Raw genomic sequence first — 13,669 nt, 5'->3', positions numbered from 1 at the left:
GGAGAGGGGGGCAGCTACACGGCTGTCAGAAACCTGCACTGCACCAATAGGAGCTCTTTGCTGCCCTGGGCTATTCTGATAGGCTGCCTGGAGGCCAGGAGGGTGAAGCCACCAGCCACAGCACAGGTCAGCCTGGAGGTTGGAGGCGGAGGGAAGAAGTGGATGGACGACTAGTTCAGTGATTCTGTATGGGGATGTATTCAGAACGGGGGGGGGGGGGGCATTAGCCAGCAATTTCTTCCCATTTGCAATGGTTTCTGAGAGCCAGCAGAGGGAAGTAGTTTTATACTGCTCCCTTCCTCCCTGAGGATAAAACTGCCGTTCTGAAATTTCTCCTCCTGGCCTATAAACAAGGTGGCATCCAGCAAGCAGGAATATAGCCCGACATCCCGGAGCTGGCTGACGGCCATTGGGCTCAAGGGTCTTGTTGAATGTTGAATGCCCAAGATCTGTGTATCATATTCATATATTATAAATTTGCCTGTATGAATAAATCACCTTGGCTGGGGTGTTTTTTATGTCTTAATTTTGTTTATTGTCATTTCATACATAACAATACATAGATCACATCTTGTTTTGCTTAACATTCAACTTTATATTTTAAAATCTGCATACAAACACTAATTTCTCAGCTGTATAACATAATTATTTTCTGGTATTCTCTTAACTTATGTCCAGAGACAGATGCTGGCACATTACATAATTAAAAAGTTAATTTATGGAGAACCACTGTTTATGGTGTTTATGTGTCCTAAAATAGATAATCTGGGACCAAAGAGAAAGATCAGGTTTAATTTTATTTACAATTAATTTGAACAACATAACTATTTTATTTTGGGATTAATATTCCAAGATACCCCACTGATTTTGTGTTAATATTCTGCAAAAAAACCAACCCAACAACAAACTGTCCCAAGTAAGATACATCTGCACAGAAAAGTCAAGCTTCGGTTATGTAAATGTTAGCTGATACACATCTACAATGCTATATTCTCCAATTATTTTGGTGATCACAACCAGTGATATTTACTTCCTCTGCACATAGTTTACAACTATAATCTTACGTTCTTGAGTTAGGGATGTTGTATGTGTAACACTACAGATTCTAAAGATCTAAAGATCAGAGCTGATAGCAGGCAACCTTGCCTGGTGCCTCCAGATATCTCAACATGACAGTTTACCATTAATGGTTAAGTCTCACATAAGATATAGATGGCTTTGATCCCCTCTAGGAAATATTGCCCAAATTCTAACTTCTGTACACTTGATGAGAAACTTTGTCTCTCAACCTATCAAATGCATTGTCTTTATCCAAAAATAAACTCACAGGGGGCAGATGGTTTACATATTCAATTATGTTAAACACATTTTGGGATTTTGATGTTTGTTAAGTGAAATTTTGGAGCAAAACTGGATTGGTTAAAGGTTATACCTGTTGAAATAATGTTCTTGAATCTTGTTGCCAAGACAATAGTAAAGGTAAAGGTTCCCTTGCTCGAAAGCCAGTCGAATCCGACTCTAGGGTTGCGGCGCTCATCTCCGTTTCAAAGCTGAAGAGCCAGCGCTGTCCGGAGACGCTTCCGTGGTCATGTGGCCGGCATGACTAAACACCAAGGCGCACGGAACGCTGTTACCTTCCCGCTGAAGTGGTACCTATTTATCTACTTGCAATTTCTTGCTTTCGAACTGCTAGGTTGGCAGGAGCTGGAACTAGAGACAGGAGCTCACCCCGTCTTGCGGCACCCGGGTCTTGAACTGCTGAACTACTGACCTTCCGCAGCCTGCAGTTCAGCGTCTTAACCACTTGAGCCACCGCAACTATTGCCAAGAGGTTTATACTGCTTAACCCATCCAGAGGATAAAATCCTTGATTTCTTCCTTTAAAAAGTAGGAGACAGCAAAGAAAATCAAGCTGAACATCAAGGATTTAGCGGATGACCGTCAGGCAAAGGGTCTCACTGGATTTATTTATTTATTAAAAATGTTTATATCCCACCTTATCTCCTGGACTCAAGGGAACTGTGCTTGAGATAAGTGCACCTGATAAAATTGCCTTGTTTGGGATGTTTTTTTGATGTCCCCGTTTGTTTTTGTTTCTCACGTGCCCCAAGCCTCCTTGCCTCCCCAGGGCCTCTTCCTCGCTGAGCCTTCTGTTCAGGTTCTCCCTTGGTTCAGCGTTTTTTAGCAGAAGCACTGGCCCCACAGTTTTGGATGTCCGGTGCAGTATTATGGGATGCCCTCCCCAGGGAGGCGCAGAGAACCCCTTCTGCTGTCCTCCTCCTGCAAGAAACAGTTTTGCAGTTAATTTAATACAGAAGAAATTATTTTGAGGGGAGCTTCCGTAGCTGTACTTTTGTTGCCTTTTGATGCTTTTAATTCTCTTTTTATCTGCAGGCCAGTTTCCCCCCTAAGCAGTCTTGAGCTGCCGTGGTCAGTGGGAATGGTGGCATATAAATACTTAAATAAATACATAGATGGTGGGGATTTGATTATAATTTCGTGTACTCGTGGGCACTGGTGGATTTAAGATTAAGAACCTCCGATTCTGTATTATTGGACTGTATTGGGTTTTTTAAAAACAAAAATTGTGCGCCAAACAGGACAATAAGAGCAATCTCTATGGAGGCCAGGGCAAACCCATTCACACCCAGTCCCGTAGTCACATTTTCATTGGCTTGGAAGGAGAAGCATCTGATCCTTTCAGGCATTGAAGCACAACGTGACTCCTCCCGTCCTGACGTGGCCCTGCTCTCCAGGCCCAAGGCTTTTTTGCTCCCCTATTAGAACGGGACAGAGCGACCCTCCCTTTGGGAATGGCCATTTCGCCGGCCGTGTTGCAAAGCACTGGCTCATGGGCAGCTGGGGGTGGGAGGCAGGTACCAGACAGCTGCCCTCGGAAGGCGGCTTGTGGGAAATGCTTGCTGCTTCCCAGAGTAAGGCATGGGTGGAGCCCTCATTCGCACAGCATGAGAAGAGCACCTGTCTCTTTTCTGGATAGGGTTCCTTGCTCCTGATGTCATACGGGCCTATGGGGGCCACATGGTTGCACAGTGATGGGGGATTCCAGGGCGTTGGCTTCCCCATCCGCTGGGACTCCATTCCCTCCTCCTCCTCCTCCTCCCCATGAACAAAGGCAGATGCCTGGCCGGGGGCACCTTGTCCCACTTCTGCCGGCTCCTCCTCTTTCTCTTTGAGGGCAGGGGGATGCCTGGGGGTGAAGCCGGCTCAGGTGGGTCCCGGGAGCTGCCAGATCTCAGCTCGGGAGCACGTTGGAAAGGAGAGCGTTTTGCCCTAAGGAAAGAGGAGTCCCGTGAGCCTTTGAAGAGTGCCTTTGCTTCATTGCTGGATCACCACAGCAAGCAGATGCCCCTTTTAGATAGGAAGAGTGTTCTGGTTCCCATAAAGACAGCCAACTGAGTCCCCGTGAGCTCGCTTCTTGAGAATTAAGTAGTAGGCCTTGCTATCCTAGGCCAAATGGGGGGGAAAATCCCTAAGTGCTATATTTCCCCCTCCCCTTTCCCCTTTTCCAGATAAAATAGCCGATGAAGCCGTGGCCAAAGAGTTCTTGATGGAGTACAACCTCACATCTGAAGCAGTCTGGAATGCTTACACAGAGGCCTCGTGGGCATACAATGTCAACATCACAGACTACAACAAACAGATCATGGTAGGACCTCTTGGGACTCACTAGTGGGGCTTAAACAAGACGAGGGGGAAGCTCCTCTGCTCTGTTTCTGGTGCCCACCAAAGAATTACGTCACGTGCTCTACGGGATGTGCACAGTGGCTGTTTAGAAGCTCAACTGCTTCGGAACCCCGTGGGCAGTCCTTTGAAGGGAAAGGTTTCTGAGGCCCAAAGATGTCCGTGTGCCCTAAAGTGTCAACGAAGTGGCTGATTGCTCCCCCCTCCCCCCGCCAACGCACAGACATATTTGCCCCACTCAAAGATCTGCCAAGGAAATCCAATTGGCTATAGATCCAGAGGAGTTTTGTTGTTGTTCAGTCGCACAGTTGAGTCCGACTCTTCGCGACCCCATGGACAAGATCTCGCCAGGCCCTCCTGTTTTCCGCTGTCCTCTGAAGTTGGCTCAATTTCATGTTCGTTGCATCTATGACACTGTCCAACCATCTCATCCTTTGCTGTCTCCGTCGTCTTTGACTTTCAGTCTTTCCCAGCATCAGGGTCTTCTCCATCTGTTCCTGCAAAATAGTAAAAAGCCCAGTAGCACCTTTAAGACTAACAAACTTTATTGTAGCATAAGCTTTCAAGAAACACAGCTCTCTTCGTCAAAAAGCTTATGCTACAATATTAGTCGTAAAGGTGCTATTGGCTTTTGACTATTCTCCTCTTGGCTAGACTCCCAAGCCAGCATCATAAGAAACAGAGTTGTGTATGCTGGTTACTTTACTTCCTTTTGCTGGAAACTGGCCAGAGCCTGAGATTTATCTGAAATCTACAATGCTGATGTTTTGTGTTACTGCTTTGTTGGGTTTGGGCTGGATGAGATGGTTAGACAGTGTCATAGATGCAACGAACATGAAATTGAGCAAACTTCAGAGGACGGCGGAAGACAGGAGGGCCTGGCGTGATCTTGTCCATGGGGTTGCGAAGAGTCGGACTCGACTGTGCGACTGAACAACAACAACAACAGAAAGAGATTGTATGACCGGCAAGGAGGAAGCAGTCTCCGGCAGAAGGCCATAGCCAGTGAAAGGAATCAAAGGACTGGCTTACTATAAGGCAGCTGTATACGTGGCTTTTGTTTTTTTTTACCGGAATGTGGTTTGAGGGTGGCTTTGTGTCATGAGGCCCCAAGAATAAGGAGACCCGCTGCAGCTGTGCTGCGCTAACCTGACATGTTCCTTCTCCACATGTGTCCTGATTCAGTTAGAAAAGAATCTGGAAATGTCAAGCCACACGCTGCAATATGGCCTGCAGGCTCGGCAGTTTGATCCGACTGACTTCCAGGACCCCAGCATCAAGCGCATTTTAAAGAAGCTGAGTGACATTGAGCGGGCAGCCCTGTCTGAGGAGGAGCTGAAGGAGGTGAGTGGAAGGGAGAGCTGGACCCAGAGGGTGCTTCACAGAGTTAGAAAACTGGTAGATTTAAATATTAGGGGTTTTTTTAAAAATCAACATTTCCTTTGTTACCCCTTTCCTGCTACCTCGATCTGTTCTGTTTGATTCTGGGCCTTCAAGGGACTCATCATCATGAACAACACAATTGCATGTAACAAAACCACAACATTCCCCTCTCTCGGGAGAAGGGGAGGCAGGAAAACAGTAAATACTTCCTCCCCCTTTTCTCCACCTCTCTGACTGGGTTTTCTGGGGTTCAATTACATGGATTTGCTTTCCTGACAGACTATTGCAAGACTGGTCACCAAATGAGAAGGGAGCACTCACTGGAGAAGACCCTGATGCTGGGAAAGATTGAAGGTCAAAGAAGATGGGGATGGCAAAGGATGAGATGGTTAGACAGTGTCATAGATGCAACGAACATGAAATTGAGCAAACTTCAGAGGACGGCGGAAGACAGGAGGGCCTGGCGTGATCTTGTCCATGGGGTTGCGAAGAGTCGGACTCGACTGTGCGACTGAACAACAACAACAACAGAAAGAGATTGTATGACCGGCAAGGAGGAAGCAGTCTCCGGCAGAAGGCCATAGCCAGTGAAAGGAATCAAAGGACTGGCTTACTATAAGGCAGCTGTATACGTGGCTTTTGTTTTTTTTTACCGGAATGTGGTTTGAGGGTGGCTTTGTGTCATGAGGCCCCAAGAATAAGGAGACCCGCTGCAGCTGTGCTGCGCTAACCTGACATGTTCCTTCTCCACATGTGTCCTGATTCAGTTAGAAAAGAATCTGGAAATGTCAAGCCACACGCTGCAATATGGCCTGCAGGCTCGGCAGTTTGATCCGACTGACTTCCAGGACCCCAGCATCAAGCGCATTTTAAAGAAGCTGAGTGACATTGAGCGGGCAGCCCTGTCTGAGGAGGAGCTGAAGGAGGTGAGTGGAAGGGAGAGCTGGACCCAGAGGGTGCTTCACAGAGTTAGAAAACTGGTAGATTTAAATATTAGGGGTTTTTTTAAAAATCAACATTTCCTTTGTTACCCCTTTCCTGCTACCTCGATCTGTTCTGTTTGATTCTGGGCCTTCAAGGGACTCATCATCATGAACAACACAATTGCATGTAACAAAACCACAACATTCCCCTCTCTCGGGAGAAGGGGAGGCAGGAAAACAGTAAATACTTCCTCCCCCTTTTCTCCACCTCTCTGACTGGGTTTTCTGGGGTTCAATTACATGGATTTGCTTTCCTGACAGACTATTGCAAGACTGGTGCTAAAGACATCCCCTACAGTTCTGTGGGTCTAGGTAATTACCGGCTAGTCTGTTACTGATGTTCCTTGGGCAAGGTAATGGCTCAGTTCTAGATTTCCTGGGGTGAGACTTGTTACATGGAGCCATTTCAAGCTGACTCAGTTTGGGAGCGGACACTGCCTTGGCCATGGTGGTGGGCATCCTTCACCAGACAGGCAGAGGAGCATATCGCTGTTCATTCTCCTGGACCTCTTAGTGGCCTGCAGTTTGACCACGGTATCCTTGGGGGCTGCCTGCCTGGGTCAGGGGAGGAGGCCCAGCTCTGCAGTGGTTCCACTCCTGACGATGAACTGTGTTCCAGAAGGTGGGCCAGAGAGTCTTCTCCATCCTGTGGGGGTTGTCCAGTTGAGCTGCCTCCTGCGAGTCTCTCTTCTGTCGCCTATACATTTCCATATGTACATGAAACTCTTCAGAGCAGCCATGCTCAATGTCCTCATCCTCACCCGTCCTCAGTGGGTGGATGCAAGGCACGCTGATAATAAACTACACCAAAATGTTTCAAATCCATAGCAGTGAACAACATCCGATGTAGTGTACATAACAAAAAATAATATGCGTTAAAGACTGGCTCTGAAGACAGTGCAATATATTTAAAGATCGTCGCCAACATTCACACATGGTATCGTTCAAGGAAGGACTACTGAGATCCTGAAAGGATGAACTCTTTCCATAGATGAAGGGCCAGTTCTAGAAGGACTGCCCTGAACCAAATCAAAGTCCGCTGTACTCAAACCAGAGATCTTCAGAGATGGTCCTCAGCTGCCTTGGAGAAGATGCCGTCGTCAGTGCAGCTCAGAACCAGTTTTTTAAATAATAACCAAATGGGTGTCATGAGAATGTTGTTCACTGCTCCAGGCTGGGTGCTGCTGAGGGTGGACCCTTTGCCTCCTCACTTTAAGGATTATCTACAGTTCCTTTTCCCCATCAGTATGCTGCTGATAACACAGTTCTATCTCTTTTCCCTTGAATTCCAGCGAGGCAATTACAAGTGATGGGGTGGGCAAAGTTCACTGGGGATATTGATTGTCAGATAAAAAGCGGTGCTAAAAATTAAATAAATAAGCAGTGCGTAGTTCGTCCCTAAGGGATAAATGTTATAATCTAACCCTGAATTTTTGGGACCGGGTGAAACAGAAATGAAGCCAGAGAAGTAAACAAAAGATGCTGAGGTACTGAGGTGCAGGCAACATCGGGACTGGGACATGCAAGGAAGTTGCAGAGCAGTTGCTTCCAAGATGGTAGACCTTCAGAACAGAGAAGGCATGGCCATTTTGTTACCAGGAGTACCTGTTTGGGGAGGATTCAGCTACCTTCCAAACAAGTGAAACAAGACTGATCCCTAAGTGTCCAGCGGCAAGAACGGGTGTGGAGTCTTGGGCCACTGCTTTTCTGCTGGAGCAGGTTGCTGCAGATGGGGCAGTGTTTAAGAGGCCAGTGACCAGTGAGTCAAGGCTGGAGCCTGCCCCTCCTTCCTTGCAAATGGCCCCCACCCTGGCCATTTTGCAGCAGAGAAGTGGGGGCCAAGGTCCCCAAGCCATGCTTGCTGCTGCGAACAGAGTTTGACTCATGTGGGGAGCAATGTTCCCTCTAAGCTGTGGAGTCTTGTGAGCAAAAATTCTACTTTGTGAGCTACTGGCATTAAAGTTGTGAGCAGGCGATCTGGCTACTGCATAAATCAGTTCGCTCTGGAGCCATCCTTCCTGAGCTAAGGCAAAAATGTGTGAGCCATAAGCTAAAAAACTGTGAGCTAGCTCACACTAACTCAGCTTAGAGGGAACACTGGTGGGGAGACTGATAGGGGGTGTCAGAAGCAGCCAAATGTCCCAAGAAGAGGAGAGCTTTCTGTAGGATCCCTGAGTCAGAAGAGAGGAAGCTGTGCAGGAGATAGAGGACGTGTGTGACATCCCAGTCCCTGCCTGTCTTCACAGCTGTATGATCCGGCCCCAGTGGGTTCCAGTCACTAAGAGCCGTAGCCAGAAACATTTCTGATCACTTCAGATCCATAAACTATATTTGCTACCGGTATAATGAGGGCAGGGATCCATAAACTATATTTGCTACCGGTATAATGAGTCAGGGAGGGGACGTTGAACCAGATGGGACAAGAGAGAAGTACTTCTTTCACCCTCAAAGCAGAATAATTGCAAGTCATCCTTCTTTCAGTATAATCAGCTCCTCTCAGACATGGAGACGACTTACAGTGTAGCCAAAGTCTGCAATGGAGAAAAAGGCTGCAAGGCCCTGGATCCAGGTAAGTCCCAGCCGCAACATCCCATGGCTGATAGGAATAATCTCCCCCTACCCCAGTTCCCTGAGTCCACGAAACTTCGTAGAGATGCTTTCAAACCTGAAACTTTGGGATTATCAGTCAGCAGAAGGATCAGCAAGGGTGGGGGTGTCAGTCTGCAAGTACATGCTTGACAGGGATGTCATCTGACTGAAATACCCAATCAGTCTTCCTGCCATACAGGACCCTTCCCAGATCACGTTTCTGTACCGGTTGCCTTAAACGAAATACCACATCATCTGCAGGGAGAACAGTTTCCGCTTTCTGTCAGTTATTGCATCCTCACCTTGGCTGTGTGTGGGCTGTCTGATTCTGCATACGCTTATTGAGATGTTTCTCTTTTTCACATTTAAAAATTTTATTGAACAAAAGACGAATAAGTAACCAAAAAAACAACAGAAATAAAGAGGAAAGTGTAGAGAATACATAGGAGGCTTCCGATTTTCTCTATGACAAATATAAATTTGAATACCAAATTTTCTCTTACTCTACATTTACAATGAAAAGTTCTCTTTTTCCTATTATCTGAATTCCTTATTCACCAAACCCACAGATCATCCAGTCATTATTTTCAATTTCATACAAAAAGTGTATAAGAAGCTTCCAATCAGCAATAAACAAACTTTGTCTTTTCTCTAATTAATGAAGCTTTGCCATTGTTACAACTTCCAGCATCCTCTCCAACCAGTCCTCTATTGTAGGCAATGTTTAACTCTTCAATTTCTGTGCACATAGTAGTCTCACTGCCGTTGTCACATATAAAAACAAAGTTCTACGACTCCTTTCTAGCTGTTTGTCCATTAATCCCAAAAGAAAAGACTCTGGTTTCAATTGTATATTAATCTTTAAAATCTTCTGAATTAATAATTGTATTTATATCCATAATTTTTTGGCTTTCTTGCATGTCCACCACATATGGTAAAATGTTCCTTCATGTTGTTCACATTTCCAACATAAGGTAGAAGTACCTTTATACATTTTGGCCAGTTTCTCTGGAGAGACATACATCGTCTTAAGAAATTCTCTTTAAGACTATAACTTAATGTTCAACCCTTTTTACCACATATTTTCCTGTTGTTCCATTTGTATGTCATATTCAAAAAATTTGGCACATTTTATCATACATTCTTTCACTTGTTCTTCCTCTATCTCAAACTTCAACAAGAATTTATAATTTTAGCAATAACGTTCATCATATGCACATAGTTTTGTTTCAAATACAGACTGGGATTGTTCAAAATCACACTACCGTTTATCTACTTAAATACAAAAACCATTTATTTATTTTTTGAAAAACCTTTATTAGGATATAATAAACAATTATACATCCTACCCCCCCCTGTTCGGCTTCCCACAGTGCTCCAACCTCATCCCTTAGAGGAGGGCAGGGAGCTGTTCCTGTTGGCAGCAGAGGAGAGGAATTGCAAGAATGGGTTTAAATTAAGGGCTGGAAGGTACTGGCTGGATATTAGGAAAAACTTTTTGACAGTCAGAGTTGTGCAACCGTGGAATCCGCTTCCTAGGGAGGTGGTGAGCGCCCCCTCACTGGCAGTCTTTAAGCAGCAGCTGGACAAACACTGGTCAGGGATGCTCTAGGCTGATCCTGCATTAAGCAAGGAGAGTTGGACTAGATGGCCTGTATGGTCCCTTCCAACTCTGTGCTTCTATTATTCTAAATACAAAAACCATTGTAAATATGAAAAACATTGACAGTTATATCCTTCTGTTATAAAATATTTCCTTGATTTTAGTTTATATTCCCATTTGCAAGAATTCCAACATATCACAATATGTTTAACCATTTATGCAAACTTGTCATTTCTCTTCTAAAATGAGCTTCTTGTGGTGATAACCACAAGGGTGTTTTCGGACAAATCCTAGACTTACCTTATATTTGACATGTGGTTTTTTTCTGGATATATCTTTCTGCCATTGTTTAAATGGCACATCCATTATCAAAACGAGAATAGTCTGAAACAGAAATAACATTCTAGGTAAAAAATTAATCTTTGGTGTGGTGGTTAAGTGTGCGGATTCTAATCTGGGAGAACCAGGTTTGATTCCCCACTCCTCCACTTGCACCTGCTGATGTGACCTTGGGTTAGTCACAAGCTCTGGCACAGCTGTCCTTGAAAAAGAGCAGTTTGTGTCAGATCTCTCTCAGCCCCACCCACCTCACAGGGCGTCTGTTGTGGGGAGGGGAAGGGAGAGGAGTTTGTAAGCCGCTCTGAGACTCCAAGTGAAGGGCGGGGTATAAATCCAATCTCTTCTTCTTCTTCTTAATCACAGATATTCTCCCCAAAAGTGACACTTGAACTTTGTCCCATCTTAATAATAATACTTAATAATAATAATACTTTCCATTTATTAATCGCTTTCCCCAGTGGGCTCAAAGCGATGTACAGTTACTCCATATATAGACAAGGGACTAACAGTGTTCGTAGGGGATAGGGAAGACAACATATATTCACTGTAATTGCACGCGCCGTCACTGCCCGGTGTAGATGTCTTCTGGCTGGCTCTGTCATTTTCCCGCACGGGTGCTTGCTGGCCAGGCCTCAGGACCCGTATGTCAATCGCCACACTGCCACCGCCTGGCCGGAACATCCATTGCAGGCGTTCTTTTTCGTAGCCGTGAAGCTGTTTCGCCTTTTACAAGCTTGACCAGGACGTCGGACTGTCAGCTAACGCCCTCCCACAAGGGAGGTTGGCGTGCCCACCCTCTCTAAGGAGTGGTATCTTTTTAAATTTCATCCAGATGTGCCATTTTATATAGTAGTTCCATCAATATTTGGCATAAATACCTGGGAATATCAGTGCTGGTCCTTTGCTGTTCTTCTGTTTGGATACTGACATGGCAAAACTAAGTAGTAATTTTTATTTTCCTTTGGGGAAGAAGCAAAGGTAATGGGATTTTAATCATTTGTTGAAAAGGTGGGGGCCCCAGTAATAAAAACATAATAAGAAAACACCAGATGATCCCCAGATGTGTAACAGTTAATTAAACAATAGTAGGCCAAACCCAGGCAGTAGCCACACCCACGGACAACCCCACCATCAATTAAATCTCAGCGTGAAGCCCAAGCAGCAAGGAAGGTTTGGGCCTGAGGCATCATCGAGGGGCGAGGCTCAGGTACCAGGCAGGCAGACCTCATCTGTGCAGGAACTCTGTCCGTGGGGCTCTGCCCCCAGAACGTCCTCTCTGTTGCTGCCCTCGGCCTGACCTGGGCAGGTGGGACCACATGGGAAGGACCTGTACAGGAGAAGGAACACCCTGCGAGTATCCTGCTCCCAAACCATTTAGGACTTCTGTTAAAGGGAATTCAGTTTCTTGTCATGCGGTTATGTTAGGCACAAAATTAGATCCCCCCCCACCCCCGTATTGGAGCTGCGGTGGCGCAAGGGGTGGAGACGCTGAGCTGCAGGCTGTGGAAGGTCGGTCATTCAGCAGTTCGAGACCCGAGGGGGCCGCATGACGGAGTGAGCTCCCGTCTCTAGTTCCAGCTCCTGCCAACCTAGCAGTTCGAAAGCAAGAAATTGCAAGTAGATAAATAGGTACCACTTCAGTGGGAAGGTAACAGCATTCCATGCACCTTGGTGTTTAGTCATGCCGGCCACATGACCACGGAAGCGTCTCCGGACAGCGCTGGCTCTTCGGCTTTGAAACAGAGATGAGCACTGCAACCCTAGAGTCGGATTCGACTGGCTTTCGAGCAAGGGAACCTTTACCTTTACCTTTACACCCCCGTATTAGCCCTGACCTGGACTGCCAAGGCTATCGCGATCTCATCTGATCTTGGAAGCTCAGCAGGGTTTGGCCCTGGCTAGTAAATGAATGGAAGACCTCCGGCAAATACCAAGGTTGTGATGCGGAGGCAGCCAATGGGAAACCATCTCTGGATGTCTCTTGCCTTGAAAATTCTACGGGGTCACCATAAGGCGGCTGTGACTTTTCACCACCACACCCCCCCCAGTATCATCAGAAGCTTAGTTCTAAAAAGACAGGCCATGTGCCACTGAGTAGGAAATTCACTTGAGTCCCAATTATAAATTGATTTTGAAGGAAATGTTCCCAAAAGACTGTTATCAAAGATGTATACAATCTTCAGGGCTATTTTTGGACAGGAACGCACAGGAACGGAGTTCCGGCTGGCTCCCAAGTTGGCCACGCCCAGCAGGAACACGTTAGCATAACAGGCCACACCCAAAAGCAGCAAATACCAAGGTTGTGATGCGGAGGCAGCCAATGGGAAACCATCTCTGGATGTCTCTTGCCTTGAAAATTCTACGGGGTCACCATAAGGCGGCTGTGACTTTTCACCACCACACCCCAGTATCATCAGATTAGAAGCTTAGTTCTGAAAAGACAGGCCATGTGCCACTGAGTAGAGAATTATAAATTGATTTTGAAGGAAACATTCCCAAAAGGCTGTTAACAAAGATGTATACTATCTTGAATATAAGGATGGCTTTCAGCTTTGACTATCTTGAATATAAGGATGGCTTTCAGTCAGAATGGAATCTAGGTAACGATGTGACAGTAATCATTGGAGAGGTGTGTGGTCTTTGTGGGTCCTATATAGGTTTGCCAACCTCCAGGGCGAGCCTGGAGATCTTCTGAGGGTGGGCTCTGTGGCGTTAGACCCCGCTGAGGTCCCTCCCCGAGCCCCGCCCTCCCACCTCTACCCCCAAAATCTCCAGGTATTTCCCAACTCAGCTGCTAACAGTAGACTCCTAAACACGAATACCCTGTGGCAAACAGGGAGAAGATTTTGGTTCAGTAGAATGTAATGCTACTTAGGATTCAGAGAATTTATAATGTGGCATCTGGTGTATGCGGATTGCAGACTGTCCTTTTGACTACGAGTTGGTATATTTGAAACTGGTGCTGACCTTGATAGGTAAAGGTTCCCTTGCTCGAAAGCCAGTCGAGTCCGACTCTAGGGTTGCGGTGCTCATCTCCGTTTCAAAGCCGAAGAGCCAGCGCTGTCCGAAG

General features: G+C 46.1%; 1 protein-coding gene across 1 annotated transcript in view; it reads left to right on the top strand.

Annotated features, from left to right (window-relative positions):
• ACE (angiotensin I converting enzyme) overlaps positions 1-13,669 on the top strand; it is a 90,928-nt gene that overhangs the window by 57,085 nt on the left and 20,174 nt on the right. Inside the window, exons 13-15 of the mRNA XM_015429127.1 lie at positions 3,531-3,667; positions 4,888-5,046; positions 8,550-8,637. Coding sequence (XP_015284613.1) covers positions 3,531-3,667; positions 4,888-5,046; positions 8,550-8,637 — 384 coding nt within the window. The remainder of the gene's footprint in view (positions 1-3,530; positions 3,668-4,887; positions 5,047-8,549; positions 8,638-13,669) is intronic.

The sequence above is a fragment of the Gekko japonicus genome, unplaced genomic scaffold, assembly GCF_001447785.1.
Source record: "Gekko japonicus isolate JY-2015 unplaced genomic scaffold, Gekko_japonicus_V1.1 scaffold2189, whole genome shotgun sequence".
Taxonomy (NCBI): domain Eukaryota; kingdom Metazoa; phylum Chordata; class Lepidosauria; order Squamata; family Gekkonidae; genus Gekko; species Gekko japonicus.
The sequence above is the reverse complement of the archived record's forward strand: the minus strand, read 5'-3'. Positions and strand labels throughout refer to the sequence as shown.